The sequence below is a fragment of the Tachypleus tridentatus genome, chromosome 10 (genome assembly GCF_004210375.1).
Source record: "Tachypleus tridentatus isolate NWPU-2018 chromosome 10, ASM421037v1, whole genome shotgun sequence".
In the NCBI taxonomy this organism is placed as follows: domain Eukaryota; kingdom Metazoa; phylum Arthropoda; class Merostomata; order Xiphosura; family Limulidae; genus Tachypleus; species Tachypleus tridentatus.
Genome location: NC_134834.1, coordinates 99107968 through 99135130, shown reverse-complemented (window position 1 = coordinate 99135130; position 27163 = coordinate 99107968). Strand labels below are relative to the sequence as shown.

The 27163-nt window shown below is 31.8% G+C and overlaps 1 protein-coding gene across 1 annotated transcript in view; it reads right to left on the bottom strand.

Annotated features, from left to right (window-relative positions):
* Nucleotides 1-2203: 2203 nt before the first annotated feature.
* The window catches only part of LOC143228423 (uncharacterized), an 84987-nt gene continuing 60027 nt past the window's right edge, over nt 2204-27163 (bottom strand). Inside the window, exons 4-7 of the mRNA XM_076459685.1 lie at nt 10273-10395; nt 8064-8273; nt 3033-3132; nt 2204-2544 (exon numbers count right to left, since the gene is read on the bottom strand). Of these exons, the coding sequence (XP_076315800.1) occupies nt 2429-2544; nt 3033-3132; nt 8064-8273; nt 10273-10395 (549 nt within the window). The 3' untranslated portion in view covers nt 2204-2428. The remainder of the gene's footprint in view (nt 2545-3032; nt 3133-8063; nt 8274-10272; nt 10396-27163) is intronic.

Below are 27163 nucleotides of genomic sequence, written 5' to 3'. Positions count from 1 at the left end.
AAATATATCATGAAGAATAATGTTTGTGGGCTTTACTTCCCATGTAATTTTACATAGACTAAAATCATCAATTGGCCCCCATTAAGACCATCGGCCCTGGGGATGAGCTCTCTCTAAACCCTACCTAAATACACCACTGGAAACATTTGCAGACATATCAAGAACACAGCAAGATGAACACCTTGCTACTGGCTTTGTAGAAAAGTAATGTAAAACATGATTGAAAACAGGCGTGATGCACAATCGCAAGAAATTCAAGGCCATAATTAAAAACTAAATACTGACACAAAGAAATCTACGGTGTAACAGCAGAACAAATGTTGCAGAATGGAGAAACCTTCTAATAAAAAATGGAGAATAAAATTCAAACTACAAGGAATTGAATAACATGACCAAACATATATTCGCGATAGAATAATTAAAAAAGCTCTGAAATCAGGAAAAATTGATCATTGCTACTGAACTTGACTGTGTACTGCGCAGGTCCAGGAACTGAGTCAAGTAACAACGTACTGGGTTTTATTGTTTTCATGATGTTCAAACAGACACACCACAGATTAAAAATTTGGAAGAAACTGTATGTTGTATCATCCAGAAGCCAGGAAAAGATCCATCAAATTCACAGAATTTTAGGCCTGTCTCACTTTGTACCTCTTTTACTAATCATATGAACACTTCATGCTAATCCATTTGACTCCTATTATTGAAGGTTGGTTTTTCCATCAAACAAATTATGTATGGCTAAGATTCGCCACGTACACAGTATATCGAAACAACATGATAATTGGTACCATTTTTGTTGAGCTCTAGGCATAATATAACAAAGTCAATTCGCATATATTTGACTCTTATGTGTTCAACATAACAGAATCACAAACGTTTTTCTATATGGTCAGTCGTTCCTTCATTAACACCTCCGTGGCACAGCGGGATGTCTGTGGACTTAAAACACTAGAAACATTATCTTCAAATAACCACAACAAAACAAAATCTACGTTGAACTGTGTGGGAAGTGCAACTACCACAGCACACTCTCAAAACTCCTGTTTAACATCTACATGAGTGACCAGATCGTAATCCCAACAAGTGCAGGTCCGTCTACTATTGTGTAAAAAAAAAGTAATTGCCCCATAATAGAAAAATGTTTTACTGTTCTGCATAAAGCTATCTTAGAAAATACCATGTTTTTTCTATATAAAGCTGTTCAAGAATAAAATAAGTTTTGTTATTTTCTAAATTATTCTAAAATATGTCAATATAAAGCTAAATTACACTATATCAAGATTTGTTGATTTGCATGAAACTATCTAAGAATAGTCAGTATTGTGTTTGTTCGTTTTAAAACTGTTATTGAATTCTCTTTTATTTCTGCTTCTTTAAGATTCACTATGCTTATAAATGGTGGTATAGTTTGAAGAATTAATTCACTGCATGAGGGGGCAGCATAGGAAGTGTTTACTTATACATCCTCAAATTATTATCAGTTTAACCATATACTACTGAAGTTTTTATATATTTGTTTAATTAAACAGTTCTGACTATCTTATTGGTGCACTTTTGAAGACTCATCAAGCTTTCTTATGGATCAAGAAAGCTCGATGACTTTTCAAAAGTACTTTATGTTTTTATGCTCATTACTTATCGCAGGTGCTAAGCCTGACATATAAAATGGTAAAATTAAAGATAATCATACTAGGATAATTTTCATCGTATTTTCTTCCTCAAAGGTTTGAAGAGAAGGGTTTTATAACATTGAAGATACTCGCCACAACCCACTTCGAATAAAGTGTTACAAATAGTTCTAAGAAAATGTTTCATTATTAAAATAGGATTTAGTCATTACTGTATTACAAGTTGTTAGAAGGGGATGTGTAACAATAAGCTGAACTATATGATCGACTATGTCATTCATCCAGTACGATATACAAATATAAAAACAGGTCGTTTTAGTTTTTCGCGTAAAGCCACAAAGTGCTAATTTTCTGTTCATAGTTAAAAAGGAAGATATCTAGTTAAAATAATTCATCGCTAATTTTTGGGAAACTTTTAACTGATTTAATAGTGAAGCTGTCTGTGTACCTACAACCAGAAAATATGTAATTCATTTTTTTTTTTTCAGAAGGAATTTATAAGAAATTAATCATCAAATTCACAGTCGAGACTTGCAAACTACCTTTACACTGAAAGATTTAATGAAGTTATATGGCATTGTTAATGTTTTATTACACTGTTTTACATCATTTTTCCAACTAGTGTAACAACATTATTACAGCAACAACAGTAAAACACAAGTTGCTATGACAGCAGTTAAACATACTTTCTGGGATAAACGAAAACCACAAAATTTATTATTCTTTATTTCAAAAACCTCAATACCCAATCAAAATTAAGGGCTGTAAGTCACGAAGATGCGTGAACGATGACTGGTTCATTTCTGCCATACAACAGTCCCATATAAGACTTGTTCTCTTTCGTCATTACAAATAGTTGATTTTGCTGGTTGTCTGTGAAAATTTTCAGGGTATACCATTGACGCAAGAAAACCTGTATACAAAATAAAATAGATGAAGCTTGGATACTAAATGACACAAGTTGTAGATGTTTAAACAAAAATAATGCAGGTGCTAGACCTAAATATACAGTTATAACGTTTATGAATGTTTAACTACTACGGGCAAGAGTAATCCATTTGTACAATATTAACTGTGTATTGGAAGACAAGTATCTGTGAACAAAGGAAGGGAAGGAATAATTTAGTTTTCCAACAAAATGTATCACTGTGTAACAGTAATAGTTTATTACAATATCAGTGTATCATAATCACAATGTAATACTAATAGTTTATTAGTGTATTTGTGTCTTTATCCTAATGAACACACAGTTTAACATCATTAAAAGGAAATTAAATTCTAGTTTGAATATCTTGATATGTGTAGGTAAATTTTCAGTCAGTTTAAGTATTATGGCACAATTATATTGTAATAAACTCTCAGTTTTATATTGAATAAATTAGATATAAGCTCATAACTTACCGATGAAAGAAATACTTCCAATCAAACAAAATGTTGCAAACCATCCGAAGTAAGGAAACGTTATTTGAATTATCAGAGGCCAGACGACAACAGAAGTACCCTACATGAAGACACAAGATAACTAAGCTGTTAATGTAAACCTAACATTTATCAGTAAAGTGATGGACCAGTTACAGGAAAGTACACTGTCACTAAGTGGTCAGAATGTTGAGAAATCAGCAAGGTAAATTATCAGGCAGAAGAATGTATATGTAGTCACTCAGGTAGAATGATGTATATGTAGTCACTCAGGTAGAATAATGTACATGTAGTCACTCAGGTAGAATAATGTATATGTAGTCACTCAGGTAGAATAATGTATATGTAGTCACTCAGGTAGAATAATGTATATGTAGTCACTCAGGTAGAATAATGTATATGTAGTCACTCAGGTAGAATAATGTATATGTAGTCACTCAGGTAGAAGAATGTATATGTAGTCACTCAGGTAGAAGAATAGTCACTCAGGTAGAATAGTCACTCATGTAGTACACTCAGGTAGAAGAATGTACATGTAGTCACTCAGGTAGAATAATGTATATGTAGTCACTCAGCAGTTAGATGGTTGTTAAATAAAAATATCAGTAAGATGGAGTAATAGATAGAAAGATATGTCACTTAGAAGTTAGATGTTTCAAGAATAAAGATGAATATCTAGATTAAAGTATGAAACAGAAGAAAATATATCGACAATCAGTAGTTAAATGTCTATCAAAAAGTTCAAGTAAATATATATATATTATGGTTTGAGAGATACTACGATGATGAAGCAAAGAATGTTTTTAATTTTAGAAAACCTAGGAAGGAGTAAACTAAAAAATATATGAATAGACCATATATTTAGTTTTTAATTTTAAAAACAATAGAGGAAGCTAAACACCATATATATGAATAGATCAAATATTTAGCGCTTTTTAAAAAAGAATTAAGAGGAAACTAAACAATATGAATAGATAATATATGTGGTGTTTAATTTTAAAAATAATAAAGAAAACTAATATCATATATTTAGTGTTTGATTAATTTATATGAATAGATCTTATATTTAATGTTTAATTTTAAAAAGACTAAAATGATCACAGAACATTGTTTGAAAAAAATGGTATTTTGTGTTTAATTTCAAAAATACTAAAGAATGAATTAAACAATACATATGAAAGGATGATATTCTTAGTGTTTAATTTTAAAAACAAAAAGGAAACTACTCAATATATGAATACATAAAATATTTAGTGTTTAATTTTGAAAAGGCTAAGGACAAAATTATAGAAGGTAAATGAACAGATAATGTGTTTGTTTAATTTTTAAAAAGGCTAAAGAGAAACTAAATATATATTAAAGGTCGTGTATTTAGTGTTTAATTTTAAAATTAATAAAGAGGGTAGTAAAGAATATATCTCAATAGATTATGTGTTTAGTTTTTAAAAACAATAAAGAGGGATTGTTTTTGAATTTCGCAGAAAACTACACGATGGTTTTCTCCCCTAGTCGTTCCAAGTTTAGCATTGTAAGACAAGAGGGAAGGCAGCTGGTAATCACCACCTACCCCCAACTCGTGGGCTACTCTTTACCAACAAATAGTGGGATTGACAGTATTTTTATAACGCCCCCACAGCTTAATGGACGAGCATGTTTGGTGTAACAGGGATTCGAACCCACGACCCACGGATTACCAGTGAAACTTAGATAAAGAGGGAACTAAACAATATATATATTAAAATGTAATGTATTTAGTGTTTAATTTTAAAATTAATAAAGTGGGTATAACATACAGTATAAGTGAAAACAAAAGAATATGTATGAATATATCGTATATTTAGTGTTTAATGTTAAAGAGACTAAAGAGAAAACAAAAGAATATGTATAACATACAGTATAAGTGGAAACAAAAGAATATGTATGAATATATCATATATTTAGTGTTTAATGTTAAAGAGGCTAAAGAGGAAACAAAAGAATATGTATAACATACAGTATAAGTGAAAACAAAAGAATATGTATGAATATATCATATATTTAGTGTTTAATGTTAAAGAGACTAAAGAGGAAACAAAAGAATATGTATAACATACAGTATAAGTGGAAACAAAAGAATATATATGAATATATCGTATATTTAGTGTTTAATGTAAAAGAGACTAAAGAGAAAACAAAAGAATATGTATAACATACAGTATAAGTGGAAACAAAAGAATATGTATGAATATATCATATATTTAGTGTTTAATGTTAAAGAGGCTAAAGAGGAAACAAAAGAATATGTATAACATACAGTATAAGTGAAAACAAAAGAATATGTATGAATATATCATATATTTAGTGTTTAATGTTAAAGAGACTAAAGAGGAAACAAAAGAATATGTATAACATACAGTATAAGTGAAAACAAAAGAATATGTATGAATATATCATATATTTAGTGTTTAATGTTAAAGAGACTAAAGAGGAAACAAAATAATATGTATAACATACAGTACAAGTGGAAACAAAAGAATATGTATGAATATATCGTATATTTAGTGTTTAGTGTTAAAGAGACTAAAGAGGAAACAAAAGAATATGCATGGGTAGATCGTAGATTTAGTGTAATTTTAAAACAAAGAAGAAACTAAACAATATATATGAAGAGATATTTAGTGTTGAATTTTAAAGACTAGAGTTAACTTAGCTGTATAAATGAATAGATCATATATCTATTTAATTTTAAGAACAATTAAGAGGAAACTACTACATGTATGAATAGATCACATATTTAGTGGTTGATTTTAAACCAATTGAGGAAACTGAACAATATATATGAATACATAATATTTAGAGTTGAATTTAAAAATTAACAAAGAGGAAACTAAATAAATCATGTATTTAGTGTTTCATTGTTAAAACAAAGGAAATTGAGCTATATATATTAATAGATCGTATATTTCAAGTTTAAGTTAAAATTAACAAAGAGGAAACTAAAGATCTGAATACATCATTTATTCAGTGTTTAATTTTGAAAAGACGAAGCTAAACAAGATATTAATATATAATATATTTGTTTAACTTTGAAAAGACTAAAGAGGAAATAAAACTATGGTATACATAGATCGAATATTAATTTCAAAGCAAATGAATAGGAAACTTAATAGTATTGATGAATACGTCATATATTTAGTGTTTAGAATGAGTAAAGAGGAAACTAAATCTATTTCGATAGATGATATATATGGTGATTTTATTGTAAAACTATAAAGTGGAAAGAAAACTATGTATGAAAAGATCGTTTATTTAGTGTTTAATTTTAAAACAAATAAAGAGGAAACTTAATGGTATTTATGAGTACGTCATAGTTTAATTTCAAAAAGGTTAAAGAGTAAACTGAGCAAAACAAGAACATGTACATATAATGTTTTATTGTAAAAATACGAGTGCAAACAAAAGAATATGTATTAATAGATCGTATATTTAGTGTTTAGTTTCAAAAAGAGTAAAGAGGAAACAAAACTGTGTGAATAGATCGTTTATTTAGAGTTTAATTTCAAAGAGACTAAAGTGAAAACAATATGTATGAGTAGATCATACATTTAGTGTTTATTTTTAAAGGACCAAAGACGAAACTAAGTAATGTATACGAATAGATCGTATATTTAATGTTTAATTTTAAATAAATTAAATAGGAAACCAAACGATATACATGTGTAAATCGTATATTTACTGTTTAATTTTAAGGAGAGTAAACGGAAAATTAACAATATATAAATATACATTATGTATTTAGAGTTTACTTGAAAAATTAACAAAGAGGGAACAAAACGTATATGAATATATCATATATTTGTTGTTTAATTTTTGAAACAATAAATTGAATAATATATATAAATAGGTCACATGTTTAGTGCTTAATTTTGAAGAGTAAAGAGGAAACTAAATATATGTGAATATATAATGCATCTAGTGTTTAATTTTCAAATGATTAAAGGGGATACTAAATAATATATCTCAAGATATATATTTAGTCTTTAATTTTAAAAACAGTTAAAATGAAACGAAGCAATATATATGGATGGATCATATATTTAGTGTTTAATTTTAAAATTAATAGAGGACACTAAACAATAAAGTAAAAAAATGTATATGAATAAATCGTTTATTTAGTGTTTAATATTAAAAAGGTTAAAGGTCACAAGATATTATGTATGGAAAAATGGTATTTAGTGTTCATTTTAAAAAGACTAAGGAAGAAACTAAATAATATATATATTAATAGATGATATACTTAATTTAATTTAAAAAAAAAACAAGAAAGAGGAAACTACTCAATGAATGAATACATCAAATATGTGTGTTTAATTTTAAAAAGGTTAAAACGAAACTGAACGAGATATGAGTAGGTGATATATTTATGTTTAGTTTTAAAAAGACCTATAAATAAACTAAATCTATGTGAATAGATCATATAGTGGTTCATTGTCAAATCAATAAAGAGGAAACTAAACAATATATATGAATGCATCATATATTCAGTGTTTAAAGACGAAGCTAAACAATATATATGAATAGATAATATATTTATTTTTTGAAAAGACTAAAGAGGAAGTAAAACTATTTATGGTATGAATAGATCGTATATTTAATGTTATATTTTAAAAGAGAAAACTAAATATTTTTGAGTTAATCCTATATTTAGTACTTAATTTAAAAGACTAGAGGAAACTAAACAAATCATATGAATATGTCATATATTTAGTATTTAATTATTTTGTTTTATCTTCGAGTAACGACGCTATTGTCGCCAAAAGATATAATATATATATATATATATATATATATATATAATAGTGCTTGTTGCTTGAATACTTATTTTCGACGTTATTAAAGAATACATCTAAATCTTGTCGCTTGTAAGAGAGTTGAAGGTACACATCATATTAGTTGCTTTCTGTTATAAAGTAGATATTTGTATAAACCATAGCTTTTGATTCTTTCGAAATTTTAAGTTTTCCAATTACTTACCACTACAAAGTAGATCACTCCATAAATCATAGCTGTGTGTTTGTTTCCAAACACTTCAGCAATAGCGGCAGGAATACATACAAACTCAACAGGAAACGTAGCAAATAGTCCACAAATCCACATTATGAACATTACTCTGCCACCGTAAGGTGTCACTATCAGCGTAAATAGCAGCACTGTCTTAAGCCCCATCAAAATCAGACTTGTTAACTAGATATTAAATGTTTGGAAATAAGGTTTTTAGAAAGTTCAACGCTAATAAATAGAAAATTGATAAAAGTATAACTGATTTACTAAAATCGCGAGACTGAAGTTGAAAACAGGGTACTGTTACAAATTAATATACAAATCTGAACTGCTGGAATAAAAGTTGAAATATTTTGACAGAAGTTTGTTTAATTATGTAAAACTATACAATTTTTATTTCTAGTTGTTAAGACTATAAAAATTACAAAACTTTATTTAACTCAAAGAGAATAAAATAAATTACCAACGTTTGTCTCAGATGTAGACACTCCAGTTTAGAATGATTAACATTCCAAGATAATGAGACCCGACATGGCCAGGTGGTTAAGGCACTCGACTCTTAACCTAAGAGTCGCGGGATCGAATTCCTGTCACACCAAATATGCTCACTCTTTCAGCCGTGTCAGTCAATTCCATTATTCGTTAGTAAAAGAATAGTCCAAGAGTTGGCGGTTGGTGGTGATGACTAGCTGCCTTCCCTGTAGTCTTACACTACTAAATTAGGGACGGCTAGCACAGATAGCCCTCAAGTATCTTTGTGCGAAATTTAAAACAAACAAACATAGTCTAGAGATAAGTGACTCAGTCTGTATTCTTAAACCAGTGGATTTATACCAACAGATAAAACAGTTAGATTTTCTAGAACTTTCAGTATTTGTTTTAGATAACTAAGTAAACAAAATAAAATGGCTAATAAAATTCAAACACTTTGCTTCAACAAACACAAATTCAACTTATACATGTAGATTCACTGACTTAACTGCTACACACACCATTGTTATATTCTTCTTGATGGAGAAGTGTAGCAGCTTCTAAAGGTATTTTCAATACCATATATGTCAACAAAACTGTAGCCATTGATTTCCAATTACTCGTTATTATCCGTAAGTACTTTTGAACTGGCATGTTGACTGCAAATTAAATCTATAATTATAGCTTTGAAGGAATTATCTACAACCCACAGACATTTTGAAAAATTATGCAGTTAGTAAGAGTTGAATACTCGTAAAAGACGTCCGTGACTCGTATCTGAGCCCTCTATGCCTTTTTGTAATCACATTTTTACTGTGTATTCAGCAAAACGTATTGATGTTTCAGGTTTGGTAAGAAAATCTTTGATATGACTGTTGTGTACTCCATTTTCGTAATGATTTTCATTAGTTCTCTCTAGCTTCCTTCCACTCCATTACTATTAGATATTGAACAGCTATCGACATACACCTGGTGTGTAACATTTCCTCGAAGTTGAAACCCAATCAAACTATGAGGTCGAAACGTAGTAAAACTTCAAAACTCAAGTAAAGAAGAGACTTCAGGCGCGAAACCAAAACTATTTGTCATTCAACTTAAACTTTCTGATAAATAAAAATCTCTTCAGTGACTGAGACCAAAATTTACTCCAACGTAAGTTCTAGAAAAGTACATTCCATAGGTCTTTGCTAATACCACATTCTCACGTAGTGTGGCACTTTAAGTAAACCACTTTATAACGTTTTAATGTAAGGTTTAAGTTCACTGATATAAATATTGATTCTGGCGAGAAACTAGTATCTAGTGAAACGTGCTGTAATTCATCTCTACAACCACAAATATTCATTACTTCAGTGGCACAGAGGTAGGTCTGTGGGCTTAAAACACGAGAAACCAGGTTTTGATACTCCTAGTGGGCAGAGCACAGATAGCCCACTTTGTAGCTTGGTGTTTAATTACAAACAATTAAATTCATTAGTATAAAACCTTGTTTTTGGATAACTTGCTGTCAGTTGAAAATAACATGAAAAACATCACTGAAATTAATAGTTAAAGTTTGAAGGAAAATCAGTAGTTTGTATTTGGTTTCTCTCAAAATAATATCCTGTTTTTGGATAATTGGCTTTAAATTGAGGGTGTTATACTTGGAACAAATATTGAATTGAATTTTTAGATATACACAAACATGTCTTTTATCCGATAGATTCTTTACCTTGAAAGATATTTTGTCCTGGATGAGACCCATGACAACCCTAAGGACAACGTGGACAATGGAAGATACAGATCCCGTTGTAGCTAGAAATATGTCATCATCTATAAATGTTTGTCCATATGTCTAAAAGTAAAATAATGGGATTTGTTAGATTAATAATATTTGCTAATTCTATCATAACCTCCAGCTTATTCCATACTTATTTCTGAATTTCCTATGCGCTAGTTAGTAAGTACCTATCTTTGTTGTGCAACTATTTGAATATTGGGCATGTTGTGGGTTGAACTAGCTTTAGTAGTATATTTCTATATAACAGATATCCTGCCAAAATCGAGTGAAAGATTACTACAGCTTAAATCTCTGATCAGAAATGTTCAAACCATAATTCTCGGAAAGTTAAAAGTGATGAAGGAGGCATATTAAGAAAACGAAGTTGTTTTTTTATTGTTTACTTTAAATATTTGGTTTACCATAGTTTAGATATTTATTACTTATCTCTCTGTAACAGACTTCTCAACATTTGAGGTTTGAAAATTTGGTTACACAGAGTTACATTTAGTTGTGTAAAGTGGAAATATATTACTGGTTCCTCATCATGTGTATATAACAATTATATTACTGGTTCCTCATCATGTGTATATAACAAATTATCATGCTTACAGCATGTCCTAGTTTGTAGTATGTATTAAATAAAACTGAAAACACGGGTCAACGACCTGTTTTGCTGCTAAAAACCCTTATGTTGTTGGAAATCCACCAGTTAGTAATATTTCTGTGAAGATGCATAATGTTCGTTCTGACACTTTGTTTTCATAGTTGGATATAAATAGATGATAAACAGGATCCATACTTTAAATTCTGTATTCATCGAAACACTGACACCGACATTTTTTTCCGGTGAAATTTCACTGAAGGTGGTTTTCCTCGAGCTGTCCGATGAGAGGCATTGTTGGAGTAAAGACAAAATGAATTGACCTTCAGTGTTCTTATCAAAGGAGCTTTTACTTGAAAGGTGTGATTCTGCTTGAGATAAATAAACCTTGAATGTGTTTAACGGACGTGTCTTGATCATGTGAACTTTCTCTAAATTTTTTTTTAGTAAAGTGCCGGTTCTTGCTTTGTAGAGTTTGATTCATTTCACTGAGGTCATCCGGTTTTATCCAATCACAAGACAACTTTTAATGTTTCTAAAATTTTAGATTCCTTTACACCTAGAGTGGTAGACACGTTTTATGTAAGATCAAATACACTAGTCAGCCGTCTCATTTCTGTTCGTGAATAACGAATGGTGTTTTGCACCTACTTTTGAAGCAAAACATCTTGAATTTGTTCTCTGGATTTGCTAAAAAATAACAGTTGTTATGGCCATGTTCAAACCGTTGTGGAGACCTGGATCCATGCCCCTTCGTAACAAATGCAAAGTTTTCAAGTGTGGCGAGATAACAATGTTTTTTCATTTCGTGCATATTCAACAAAATACTTCCACTGCACACACTTTGCTCTGGATTTAACAAACTAAATTAGCACAATATGTTTGTGTCTTTGATTTTCTTCACATATTTGAAGGCTTTATGGATTATGAAGGCTCTATGAATTAGACGTCAGTAAGTGATAGACTGGAGGGAAATAATCCGTTCAGAACCAATCACCACTAATTCTAATTCTGATATACTTTTGTCAGCGCCTGTTTATGAAGATGATAATCAAGTACGATTCTTCTTTGAAGAGGAGAAGAGGCTACTAAACCTCAGAAGCACTATCCTGTGCTCGGACAACATTTATATTAACATTATGACATTTTATGTTTTATGATATTATGTTGTCATGATGGTGTACTATGCTATGTAATATTATATTATTATGATGGTATATTACATGATATTATATTATCATTATTACATATGATTTTATGATATATTTTCATGATCAAATGACACTGTATTTTTTAGTTTGAAATTGATTTAGAAACCAAATAATGTTAAGAAAAACAACTAGAGCATGTTAACATTACAACATGCCACTTACCTTATAAAATTATTCACAAACAGTGATGAATGTAACGAACCGATGAACATTACCAGTAAGATGTAAAATTCATACATCTTCAAAGCTTCTTTGGTGTCACACCAAGTTCTTTTGGAAATGAATGTTCTGTTTCTTCTACTTTATGATTGGATGAATTTTCTACTGGTATCACCGAATAGTCTTCTCTTTCCTTAAAAGATATATACAACTCTTGTAACACTATAAATAACCAATATTAAGTTTCAGCAATACACACGATTTCCTGCTGTGTTTCGATATTTACTGTCAAAACATTAAACAATGATAAACCTCAAGTTTTTACATATCCCTAATTCTGAAGATTTACTCGGTACACTTTTCATTAGTAATTTCTTTTATTTTCTACATCATAATAGCTTTTATATTGTATAGATATTATGGGTGTGAGTTGATGTTATTAATTATTTTAAATAGAACATTTAAATCTTCATAGAGACTACGTAACTTAGAATTAACCAATCATTAACATATTAAATAGATCTAAGGGATGTATTAGGACATAAACTGACAATGTTGTCATTTAGGAAGGGGATTTATTCTTTGCTATAGACAGTCTTAACTTGGGACTTCTCCTTCAGTACAGTTCATAATGGTAAAATATACCATCTTGTGATTACATCATGTTAAATCAAATATTCTGAATTACAAGTGGAACGTAAAATGAAGAAAGTTAACACACATCTTTAATGTCGAAAAGTCTGTTTGACAACAGCAACATATTGGTCTTATAGCTCAAAGTGAAATTCATTCTCTGGAATACCAAAATAATATGGTTATTACCGAAGATGTTATAAACGAATGACTTCACCTGTACCTAGAGCCATGAAACCTAAATATATTTCATTATCGCCACTAACGTAAAGAACCAAGAAGTTCCACCTAATGGTTCAGGTTTTAATTTTAGTTGTCAGTTTGATTAATAGTACAAGATAATTATCTGAACAAATCTTCCTTACCTCAAGTGTCTCTGACGGAGGTTCTTGATACAAAAGTAGTCCAACAAGTAAAATACCCCCTTGTACAGCTCCCATTATCAGGAACAAGGTAGGGACACGATCCAAAATTCCAGGGTCATGGAAATATCTCAGAGGAGAATACAGAACATTAAGTTACTATTTTAGTAAACTTGGGGGAAACTGGAAACATTTAAATACTTGTCAGGAAATAATAATATTACAACAATGTTATTTACGTGAGTTATCTCATATATATTTGTCTATTATGTTTTATTAAGAGCGTAATTTGTAATTAACCGATAAAATAGCATTGCAACTATGTTACGAACCAAGTTACTTCATTATAATATGTTGTATTATCAATAGTTATGTGTGGAAAGGAAGAAACAGACGAATTAAACAATATTTTCGTTTTTCTCATGAATGATACAAGAACTTTAGTAAATTATTTATGATTAGCTTTATCAACAAATACTTGAAGAGTGTTTGTTCAAAGTGTAATATTGTTACTGCTGCAAGGCCATTATTAATTAACTAACAAATACTTTAACACTGTTAGTTGAAGGTATATTGCTATTACTGCTGCAAGGTCATTCATAATTAATTAAGTGTTCCCCAGTGGCACTTTTATATATCTGGACTTATGCCTATAGAATCCTGGTTCTAATACACGTGGTGGGCAGACCACCTATAGCCCTTTGTGTAGCTTTGTTCTCAATGACAAACAAACCTGAATTCACTAACCAAGATATACATGAATGCGATTAGTTCAAGGTATAATAGTATTACTGGTACCAATTCATTTTTGATTACTAACCAGGAATTGCTTGAAATCTGTCAGGTCAAGGTTTAGTATTAATACTCGTTCAAGGTCATTGTTAATTAACGATTTGTTTGTCTTTGTTTCGTTTTTTTTTAATTTCGCGCATAGCTACACAAGGGCTATCTGCGCTGGCCGTCCCTAATTTAGCAGTGTAAGACGAGAAGAAAAGCAGCTAGTCAACACCACCCACCGCCAACTCATGGGCTACTCTTTTACCAACGAACAGGGAGATTGACCGTCACATTATAACGCCTCCACGGCTGAAAAGCTGAGCATTTTTGGTGGGATAGGGATTCGAACCCACGACTTTCAGGTTACGAGTCAAATGCATTAACCACCTGGCCATGTTTAGTAATGAACCAAGAATTACTTGAAGACTGTTAGATCAAGGTATAATACTATTAATGGTACCAGGCCGTTTTTGATTAACTTATCTACTGTTAGGTCAAGGTATAATACTATTACTGGTACAACATCTTTCTCAATTAAATTATAAAATTTAGTCATCGGCATCATGTAGAAGGTTATGGGGGTTAATAAAAAATATATGTAAGTTATTAGAATAGGAGTGAAGACCATCTTAGACGACACTTTTCCTGAATGAGGCCTTTATTGCTTAAAGAACAAACTTACCCATCAGCATCAGGTTGAAGGTTATCAGGGTTAATAAAATATGTATGTAAGTTATTCATTAGAAGTGGAGCGGAGGCCATCCCTGAAGATACTATTCCTGCCATTAGACCTTTATTGTTGGGGAACCACTGTGATTAATAAATATTTAATTATTAATTATTTTACCAAACTGAATGTTGGTAACCATTAATATTTAAATTCCAGTAAGTAAAATCGTTTATTATAACTCCGTTCGGACAACTTAAAAAACTAGTACTTATTTTTTGTTTGTTGGTATGAAGAAATATTTAGATTTTCCAAAATGTTACTTAGTGCCATTTTTACTTCCTTCAATATGACCTTAAAACAGCATTCAATAAAGATACAATTATTTTATCAAGGGGTATAATATCAAAATCACATTTAATAGATGAAAACCTTTATTAACATCAGTATATTTTCTGTTTAAAATCTTACTTTCTCGTTTGTTTGTAATTTTTAATGAATCATTACGTGGTATTGAAATGATTTAGCATCCTCGTCACGTCGTTACAGTTCATGTAAACAATCGTGATGATGATCCTTTAAATTACAGAGTATCTGCTAAATAATCTAGCGCTGAAGTTTTCAAACCACATTAATGTTCTCTGCATGTTTTCTATAATTATAACAACTATGTCACAAAATGTCTCTTTATGGATTGTTTTAGCGTAGACTTAGAATAGTATGCATCTTAGTGTTCCAGCTAGAGACAGTGACAACAGCAAAATGTATTTGGAATATGGCGCTAGACCTTTGATCCCAGATAATGATCATTTACTGCCGTATGCTAGAGGACCTCAAGTGGTCTTTTCATTGTTAATTAACTGGTAATTTGTGTTTAGGGTTGACCTACAGAACGTGGGCCGAAACGTATTGTGCCCCCCTTCGTTGGAAATGTTTTTAATTTGTTGTATATTTTGTTAGATAACAGAAAAAATATTTAAATATGTTTTTAGAACGGACTCAGCGAGATCTGCTCAAATATGATATCAAAACCTAATTTTAACACTGGCTTTTGTAATTACCTGCACCTTTCATTGTTGTAGTTACATTTTATAATAAGTGTTGTGTACCTGCTTAGATCTTATCCCAATTAGTATAAAAATGGTCAAACATGTTTCTCAGTAATAATGGAACGCAAAAATAGAACTCCAAATAACACAAACCAGTTTAACAAGTTAATATTTAGTCAGCATTACCTTGTATTTCAGTACTGCTTTGCATCCACATGGCATAGTTTCAATGAGTTTGTGCAGATATTCCTGAGTACTTGACTGACATCTTTCTTTGAGTATTTCAAGACGTTCATCTTCCGTGTTTGACTTGCTATCTTTCGTTAATCGGTTTAACGCAGCTCATAAATTTGTAATCGAATTGACATCGGACGATTTATCTTGCCATTCCATGACATCAATTCTCTTATTTCTAAGATATCTTTTAACGACTCCACAATTGCAGGGAAACTTGTTTGATCATTTTGTAAGCTAATTGGAATAAGATACCTAAGAAACTATAGCAGATGCACAACACTTTTTTGATGATATGTAACTAAAATCATGAAAAGTTCAGTTATTTACCATAGCCAGTGTTAAAATTATAGTTTGATGTCATACTTGAACAGACCTCTTCGAATGCGTTCTAAAAACATTTATTATATAGTAAAAGATGTAACAAGTTAACGTTTTCATGGAAGTGGGACTTTTTAGTCCACATTATGTATATCAACCCTAAACACAATTTATAAACTAATTAACACTGAGGGGAAGACTTTAGCTATTCCAGTATACAGATCAAGCACTGAGTGGTGTGTCGTAGATTCGCTACTGAACCTCGATATTCCTTTCCGTTGAAAGGTCATCGTATAAACACGTGGATGGATACTTGAATCTCAAGGAACCTAATGTGAACAGCAAAATCTTGCCTCAGTGTTTACTACAGTTGAAAATAGTTTTTTCATGCAGAATAAGTATCTTCTATATTAGATAATTACGACACTTATGTATGGTAGTTTTGTAAGTGAAATTTTATTTAATAATTATATACTTCTGTAAATATTTCGTATTTCAGGTTAACTACTGTACATTTTTCATATATTACCTGTAAAATTTTTATTCTGTCACAGCTATCTTCAGCAAATCTAAAGTTTTAAGATACAATGTTTGACAATTTGTACATACCACCATTGCTGCAGCTAAAGGAAAGCTATAACAACAGTCAAATCAATATTAGTAACCACTGCTAAGGATGCAATTGTAGCTTCCAGACTGTGTTTTATAGTCCAATACGTTGCTGCCATTCCGAAACTGATGATAAAAAAATGCATTGTAAATTATTTATTTTCCACGATTCATGTTAAAAGTAAATACAGAAAGTTTAAAGTATTTAATATCTTCAATGAAATATTTGATCTGGTTTTATCTGCTATATTAGAAAACTACAACCTTATTTGTACCACGAGTTTTTAATTTCAGTAAATATTGGCACTTGTTTGTTGTATGAAGTTTCACTTTTTGCCCATCTCTCTATAACTTACAACAACCTAACCAAAGACTGTAACGAGCAAACAAATAGTAAACATTTCAGAATAACAGAAATGGACGCTAAGGAAAAAGGAGGAACTCTTATTTCGTAACCAACAACCTAAACTGAATAAGTTACCTAGTTACGTAACCGCATCAACTCATCGTGCCTAACATTGACAATACGTTAAAAGTTCATATTACAAAAAAGTCATTATTTGTGCCATCATTTTGTAGAATATCATATTGTATTAGCAACTGACTGTTCTTTACTCAAATAAATTTGTATTTTAAAACATTGATATGAAATAATGATCTGCTTTGAAGGAATAGTGTGAATTGTATTTAGAAGTAAAGAAAGACTGATTGTCAATAATCCATATAAAACGTTGAATGACACTGTGTGCAGAAGTCTATTGTGAATCATACGAGTGTTTGTTTGGTACTGAATTGAGCATGATGTGAGTTGTAGTTACCAATGTCATAACCATGGTGTAAATGGCATTAACCAGTGGAGTAATTATGAAGTACTTCAGTTCATTAAGCTTTCTCAATATACGATAAATTTATTATTATTGTATCGAAGTTTCCAGTTATTAAAGATAATATTTTGTGATTAATCAATATACATGTTTATTATTGTTACACTGCAGGTATCTTGTTGTCACATATACATTTTAATGATTATGACAAACAATTTTGTGATTAATAATTTATTACTTTCACATCATTTCTGATACCTATTTCTGTTATTACACTTTATATTCATATTTTTCTGATATTCAGAGATAAAATTTCCTGATTATTAATTGTAATTTCCTGATTTTACTGAGAACTATTGTAACATGTACATTACATTATTTTCATTACTACAGATATAGCTAGCTGTCTGATTATTGCAGATAGTTTTTCATTATTATAACTTATAATTAGTGCATTAAAGTTTTCTGATTAGTTATTTGAAATAGTTTTCTGTTGACTATATTACAATGTTTTAATTAATAAAAATTTGAACATCACTAACAGTCTCACGATGTTTACAGATAGTTTTTCTGATTATTATATCAAACATTTCAATTATAACAAATACTGTTGTAAATACAGTTTTATCACTTTGTATCACAAATACAATATTATGGTAATTAATGGCACTTACTAAATTCCAATTTTCTGTTGAACTTTCCTGATTATTCCAAGTACACATTTTTTATTATTGCGATAGAGTTTTCCGAGTATTACACACAACGTCCTGATTATTACAGTCACAATTGTATGGTTATTAAAGATATAGTTTTCTGTTTGTTACATAAAGTTTTCAGATTATTACAAATAACGTTAATGATTGTTAATGATAGTTTTGTTACTCTTAGCAAATGTTTTTATTGTCAACTTTATCTGCAGAGTTGCTTTCTATAGAGAGAAATATTTTAATAATCACTCATAATTTTATACAGTTTAGAGCTATAACTTATGACATTTTTTAATGTTCATAAATGACAATTGTTAATGTAAATAAAATAAAATATTAATAGACAAAGAAATAAGCCTTTCACGTTACATTTTACGTCCAAGGATAACATGTTCTGTTAGTTCCACACTTGTTCGTCATACAGGATTACTTACGTCATGTGACTACTGTACAGACGACTTTTAAGGGTGATCATGGATTATGTTAATTGGTTTGTGTTTAGGGTCAAATCTACACAACAGCTGATCTGTGCTATGCCTATTGCTGGGATTAAATCCAGAGTTTTAGCGTATATAAGTATTTTGACAAACAAAAGCAGTGCGTCAAGTTTCATTTCATGTTTTGTGTATGCAAAACTAGTTATTTCGTAAAATACAAATTGAAATATTTTTCTTATTATTTCGTATTAACTTTACACTATTGTCTCACCTGTAAATAACAGTACCAATCAGGATGCTAGACCGATGTCCAATCCGTTGAGCAAGCCAAACTCCACAGAAGAAGGAAGAACTTATACACTCAGTTGTGTAGAAAAGCCAGGCAGTCTGTTCGTATGTCGTGTTTCTGTCAACTCTTTCTCTGAGGTATGACGTCAAGTAAGGAATGATGTTACCAAACAGATGTATTAAACCAAGTCCAACATAAATCAGAAAACACCCAGAAACTGCAACAAATGAACGAGCTTTCATTTCTGTAAATTAAACAGGCTACAGCTGAGGGTATCCTTAAGGTCAGTTGATGTTCTGTAAATAATAAGTTATATAATAAATCTTCATACAAAGCCCTCTACTTGAACAACAATAGCTATACTTGACAACAGAACATAACAGCCTTCATCATTTAAACATTTAGATTACATTAATCGGATATAATAAACTATAAAATTAATTATCTGAAGAAATGCGACATTTTAACAACATATTAACTTTACATTACACAACTTCGATATAGTGCAACATGTAAGTGTAATTAATAATGAATAGGAAATTATATAATTCTTATTTTGGTAAAAAACCTGTACTTCAACAATGTATTCACTTTACCTTTGTAAATAGTACGACATAATACATCGTCTTTATAAAATGTTCCCAGAATAGAAAATAAAGTGAAGCACTATAGTTGTATTTTTATCAAACAAACAAAGCTTGAAGTCACATACATAAGACAAGTGAGTGATGGCATTGTACTAAAACAAAGTTGTGTTTATAAATATGTCAATCAAAATGGATATGAGTCTTCTCAACAGAAGTTACATCTCATAAATATTTTATGTGTTTCAGGCTCACGAACTATGTAAATTGTAACTTATGATTAAATCTTTTCGAAGGAAGAGTATAGCACATATGTCGAAGTTTATGTAACTTTTGTAGAAAGCTCGAGGCAGGGCATAGTTTCTCAGTGGTAAAATTAATAAGTGATAATATTAAGATTAGAGGCTCGATACTGTTTCTGTTATACGAAAACTATGTGAAATTAATATTAATAGTTTTAGCAAGGACTTTTATCAAAGTAAGTTTTACACTCTTTAAATATTATAGAAACGAAATATATTTTTACTTGTATTTTTCTTTGTCTTAAAGAATGTGTTTTAACAGGTTCAGAAATTTTTAACAGCTAATGTTTGCACCTAATTAATGTTTATTTCGTTCACCCAAATTCTTAAAGAAATATTACGAACATGGATAAAAAACGTACCAGCTGCTGCACTTTACAGAAGGAAGTAGTCGTATACTTTTAAAAATATATAATACCTTTTTATTTGGCCTAGTGTTTTGAAAAAAAACAACAAAAAACGTCAAATTGAATTTTCTCCATAATTCAGATTGATGAAACTATCGCTGAAAAATTAGGTTTAATACTCTATATGACTATTATTAGCTTATTCGAAGTTATATATATATAGTATAGTGCTGTGTAAAACTAGAAAGTTTTCTAAAAAAAGTAAAAAATAGTTATTACAAAAAACCCTCCATGCCCTGTTTCGAGTTGTTACTCTACTCCTATAACATTCCCCAATATTTTATCCCGCAAAGTCGTTAAAAGTCTAGATTCAGGTTAAGTACTAATAGAGTTTGTTTGCTTGCTTTTCTATGTAAGAGCACAGATATATACCGGGCTCAATATTTTTGTCCACCACAGGAATCGAAAACTGAATTATAATATTATAAACTCTCGAGTTACAACCTAACCGTGACACATTCTGTGATAAAGCTCTAACAAAGTTTCGTTGGAATACAAAAATAACTTTCAGTGCTGTAACGATGACAGGAGAATTAAAAGTGTGCAATCTTTATACGAACGACAGTTTAACGTCACATTTATGGGTCTTTCTCCTTGAACATAAAACTCATGGTCAAAAGATTATGTCAAATGCAAGTCCTAGTCAAGAAAACTTCCTTCGTCCCTATGAATTATGAGCAAACTAGAAAGTCAATCATTTATGGTAAACTTTATCTGGAAGAGTACGTTGAGCTTTATATCACCCCAAATCACCTTCCACACAGCACGAAGCCTTCCAATCAAGGTATCTTGAAATGCATATACAAAACATATATTAATGTAGTTAAATAAACAAAACCACAAGGAAGGACTGCGTTGAAAACAGCAAATCTAAACCTCTGACTAATTATATTAATTTGTTATAATATAAAAAATTGTAATGGAAGGATGGTTCAAATGATACTCAACAAATAGAAGATGGTACTTCCAATTGGGAGTGTTCGTCTTCTTCAGAGGACCGAAAGAAAGGTCACACTTGGGATGGTAATAAGTCATGGTAAGATGTGGAGACAGCAATGCCATCCAAAGACAGACCCAATTCAGCCAGCTGCACCAAGATATTAATATTTTGGGTACTTAATCTGCGATGACATCTCGTTTTGATGTTTTGCCTGCCGAGCATATGCACAGGCTCGCTGAAAAGCGATGCAGTTTAAAAGTGTAGGTTAACTACAAAAGGTATCACAGGCCCATTTTAAAGCCTTCCGTGCCATGTGGCAGACAGTATTCCGCCACTGATGAGTATACCATGGAAAATGTGTCGAAGATTTAGAAATACACTGAGCAGCTGCCTGGATGATACAGTCGATGCTGCAATATAATCATGTACTGCTGGCTTACAGGTAATGGCAGGGTCAAGTTCCGAGAGAGCAGTGAAAGAGGTCCAGTTGGTCCAGCTTCCACTGAGGCACGCGGGTCAGGTGGCATCGATCACGGCCGTCTTTCTCAAAGTGATAGGTAGATTATCACTAATTCGTGGTTTACTATCAACCCTCCACGAAAGATAAGAGAAAAGTGAAGGGGAGTAGATGGAGATATTAATAGAAGAAAAAGACTGATTAGGTGCATGAAAATAAGTGTACGAACCAGTATTAGAACAAGAGGTTGTGATTCCAGAGCATGCGCTCTATGGAAGGACCGCTGCAATCAATATTAGCATCACCTGAGAGGGATAATATCCATTAAAATGTCTCAGAATTAAAAAGGGAGACAGTGGTATCATTGATTATCCAGGAGACAGGGAGGAGAACAAATAGTCACGGTATAAGCAAAGAAACGTGAATGGCTAAGACTTCTAAGGGTGTATATAGTGGTAAAAACAGGGAAAAGTACATGCTGATCGACCAGCAGTGCCACCCCTACATACATTTGTCCATCACACAACCTGTTATATCTGTAAAAAGAAAACTGCCGAAAGGTGACTGCATCAGCAGGTTTCAGAAACTTTCCTGTAAGGAGAGACACACAGGGTGATAAGAATCAATCAAATTCTTAATGTTATCTATATTCGAACGATAACCTCGACAGGTCCACTGTATCCAAGGGCCATATTTATTCATGTGAAGGAGGACTGAGCAGAGAGACCTTCTGTTTTCGATTACATCTTATTTTATTGGAAAGAGATCTATCAACCTGCATGTAACTTGTCTTGGTTCGAGTATGCAGGTCTGTGGAGGAATATTACAGAAACTGAGGGTGTGAACGAATAATTGTTTTGCATCTCGAAGCTAGAGAATAAGATGGACCCGAGGAAATGGCCAAACCCAGAGCCAAAGGAAGCGGACCATGAGAGCCACCAAAAGGAGTAGCTGGTACAGAGATGGAGTAGACGTAGATTCGTCAAGTCTTTTAACCACGGAGGTCACAAGACTTCAGATTCATTACAAACGACTCTGTTGGAGGCATAGAGATCTCTCTGTACTCCTACTGTGGAAGTGGAATGGAGTGCATCAGCATATGTCCGAGATGGATTGAGAGACAACAACTTTCGAGCACCTGGGTAGAAGATATTATTCCTTGAAATGTTGCACCTCTTTCTTCTCCACCACTTAGGACAAGAGTAAGAAGGGAGCGAACAGTTAACACAATATGGTTCCAGTCCATACTCGACGACGTCATGGTCTTTGTCCTTACAATGAGCACATGTTAAATAACCGAACTGCTGACATTGGAAACATCTTAGAGGGTTGGGAATGTATAACCGTACCTTACAGTTCTGATAACCTGCCTTGGCTATGAAAGATGGACATCAAAATCAGAACATTAGATAGCAGCATAATTACGTCTTATCAATTGGAGATTCGGCGTACTACAGGAATATTCTTCAAGTCCTCTGAATAATAGCTCCCCTTAAGGAATTCGGAGTAGTTTGAGAAGTAACATCTATAGGTATGTTCTCAATGCTCTTCAAATGTAAGAAGAGTTTAGTGTGTTGTGGTGGGGATGTTTTCATCAACTGTTTCATAGCCCAACATTCTTACTAACTTGAGGGAGACACTAAGTCCTTAGGATTTCTCAGATAATGAATTCAAAATGAGAACTCTAGGTATATCCATTCGTGACCGTTTACAAATTACCGTTTCTTTCTCAATCTTATTTATTTTTTCTTCATTATTGGGGGTATCCATAATAAAGTAAGAACATTTCAGTGTCAACTGTCTCCATCCACCACGAAGCTCTACGAGGGGACACACTGCAATGCCAAACAACGACACTGCAGCAATGCTAAGGTTTTATGAACACCATACCTAAACACCAGCATCAGATACATTGAACACAACGCCTGTTGAAAACGTCTAAAACTGGTAATCGGTTGAACCTAGTCCAAGTGATCCAGCCAATTGACCCTGGGGGCAACCCCAAGGGTGCCTGTCTTCAGGAATTTAAAACTAAAGTGCTGTTTAAGGTTGGACCCCCTCAACCACCAAGATCATTTTCTGCCTTAAAGGGTTGCCATGCCCGGCAAAAACATGGTTAAATGTTCAGATCACAGAGGAGGTAAACAGAAAGTACAGAATCTTCTCTAGGAAGTACCTTCACCACGTATAAGAATCCACTTCGAGGGGCAATGGATAAGGAATCCACTTCGAGGGGCAGTGGATAAGGAATCCACATTTCTTCGCATTTTGGATAAGTACATCTCTCTTTGCAGTGTGATTGCTTCATACATTTGTGCTGTGTAGAAGGAATGATAACGATGAATGTCCCAGGAAAGTTTTAACTTATGGTCATTGGACGTATAGAGTGTTTATCAAGTTAAATGAATCATCTCCCATGCCAAAAAAAAAATTATAGCTGTCATCAGAGGATGTTATGGCTTTGGTGTAACTAATAGATTTTTTTACCATTGCGTCGTTAATAGAGGCTGATTTGGTTCTGATATTGCGTGCTACTTTTCTGGAAAAGGTTGCTGTGGTTTGGTATAAATAGCGGAGCTTAATTTGGCTTTACTGTTAGCTGTTATGTTGTTAGTAGAGATTGATTTGTCTGGGTTGTCCTTAATAGACGCTAATTTATCTGTGATATCGTCATTAACAAGTAATTTGACTGGTGTGTCCCAGATAGAAGTTGATTTAACTGTGGTATCCCCAGTCTATTCTCAATACGAGTATTACAAGTCTTTTCACTACGTACAGAAATCTACATCAAGGATGATATATGTTTAACCTACGGATCAGATCCTAGTAAAGTAATATTGGCTTCGATTTTACAGACACGAGTAAAGTGTCAGCTGTGAGGAGAGCTGTACACGTACACATGTTTTAATGCACAGCTGGTATTATTAACATCTTGGTATAGAATGAAGTGATGGTTAGAGTACTGGACTTGAAAGCTGCTGAGTATGTCTTCTAATCCCGTCATTAAACATGCTCGACAGTTCATCCATAGGTGCGTTATAATGTCACGTTCAATCCCACAATTCATTGTTAAAATGTTAACCGAAGAGTTCATGGTATGGGATTTTGATAAGTTGACTTTTCTCCAGTCTGGCACTACTAAATTAGGAATGGCTCGAGTTGCCACATACGAAATTCCAAATAAACAAACAAATATGTTATTAAAGTTCTTGAGAAATTGTTTTCTGTAAACTCGAGGCTTAAGGAATGAAGAGATTGAATTTAAAAAGAACATTACTAACTTATTCATGCACAGAGTAACAGCTAGTTAAGTGTTTATTGAGATATTGAATACATTTATCAATGAGAGATTGTGAAAGTTCGAAGATATTCGAGCATATGAGGAAAGACAGGTCTTGTTGTTTCTTACAGGTGACAATACATTATTTAGAAGTTTTAATTAAAATAAACGACAAAGAAGACCACCAACAACCACAAAGTAATATACCCTGAACCATTAATCGGTATCAAACACTATATTAATTGTGCTCGTTAAAAACGTGGATCGAATTTTACCTAAAAGAAGCAAAACCGCTTTCATAATATTTATTTTCTCAGGAAAAGTGTTATCTGTGTCACAGTCGCATGTGTCATTACAATTGTAGAAATATGAACGTGATAGTCATTATATTTATTCATTATGTTATCTAGTTGTCATCATATATAGGGGTACAAAAGTGTACCCTATGATACGACAGCTGTGCAGGGTAGAAACCATAGCAAACGTCCATGTCGTAAGGCTGTCATACCCTAACAATGCAACAGTTCCTTAGAATTTACCATAAGGGTTATAGGGTTTTTATTTCAACATTTTACTCAGATAAACGTTACCTTAACGTGAATTCAGTTATCATATGTTTTGTTTATTTGAAAAAATTCCTTGCCACTACACACACAAAAAAACAACAAAACAAGACACGTTTTATAAGTATTGTTGTTGTTCAGTTTTTTATTACCTACTATTATTGTATGAAGATATATTATAAGTTGTAAGTGCCTCTTCGCCAAAGGTAATAGTATAGGTTTTAAGTTATTTTATAGTTTAAAGCTTATTCACTACACGAGAACTTAGGGTACAGTTTGTGCAATACTTATAGTTCCACTATTAATGTTCAGTTTGTATAGTGTATACTGAACCAAAGGATTGCTACAGTTTGTACAATATTCATTGTAGCCAAGTTGGATTGGTACAGTTTGTACAATATTCATTGTAGCCAAGTTGGATTGGTACAGTTTGTACAATATTCATTATAGCCAAGTTGGATTGGTACAGTTTGTAGAATATTCATTATAGCCAAGTTGGACTGGTACAGTTTGTACAATATTCATTATAGCCAAGTTGGATTGGTACTGTTTCTACAATATTCATTATAGCCAAGTTGGATTGGTACAGTTTGTACAATATTCATTATAGTCAAGTTGGATTGGTACAGTTTGTACAATATTCATTATAGCCAATTTTAGAATACTGATTGTATACAGGTTGATTTATAGTGGTCAGGTTCTTATTAATTTAATTATATAATAAATACTCCTCTTTTACCTACACGGGCTAAGATTTTGTTATCGTCTTACAATTTAAAATTCGTAAGGTTCTTAAAAGTGTTTTACTTAAACATTTTTGTACATTTATTTTCACAGTCCTCGAGTTCTTATTGGTTTACTTATACAGTTCTAAAGTTCTTATTGGAACACTTATACATGGTCATGAAGATTTTAATGTTACGCTTGCACGTAACCCTGGAGTTATTTGTTTCCTTACGCAATACTGAATTTTTTATTTCATTCATTACTTAGGCCTTTTCTTTTTGAAACGTGTTTCAGTACACCTGAAGTCATTAATGACATAGTTAAATAGCTTTAAAGCTCATAGAAAGCATTTTACTTACACAATCCTCCAGTGTTTATTAGATAATCAAAAGGTATGCAGTCTGAAGGTTTTCTGTATATCATCTAATTTACTACTGTTTTTCATACTGTAACATTTCAAACCTTAGACCCATGTTAATCGTTAGCCCTATTAGTTCTACTGTAGTAAACTTCACGCCGAACTCTTCCTTGGTGTAACTTTTACTATTCTTCATATCTAACAGCAGACTGTTTCCTTTTATCTAATGCTATTTATATGTACGTTACTAAAACGTCTGCTCCATATTTTCTCGACATCAATGAGTTCGAAAAATAACATCAATTAATCATCTGCTTTTAACTTCCTTATAATGAAAAAAACT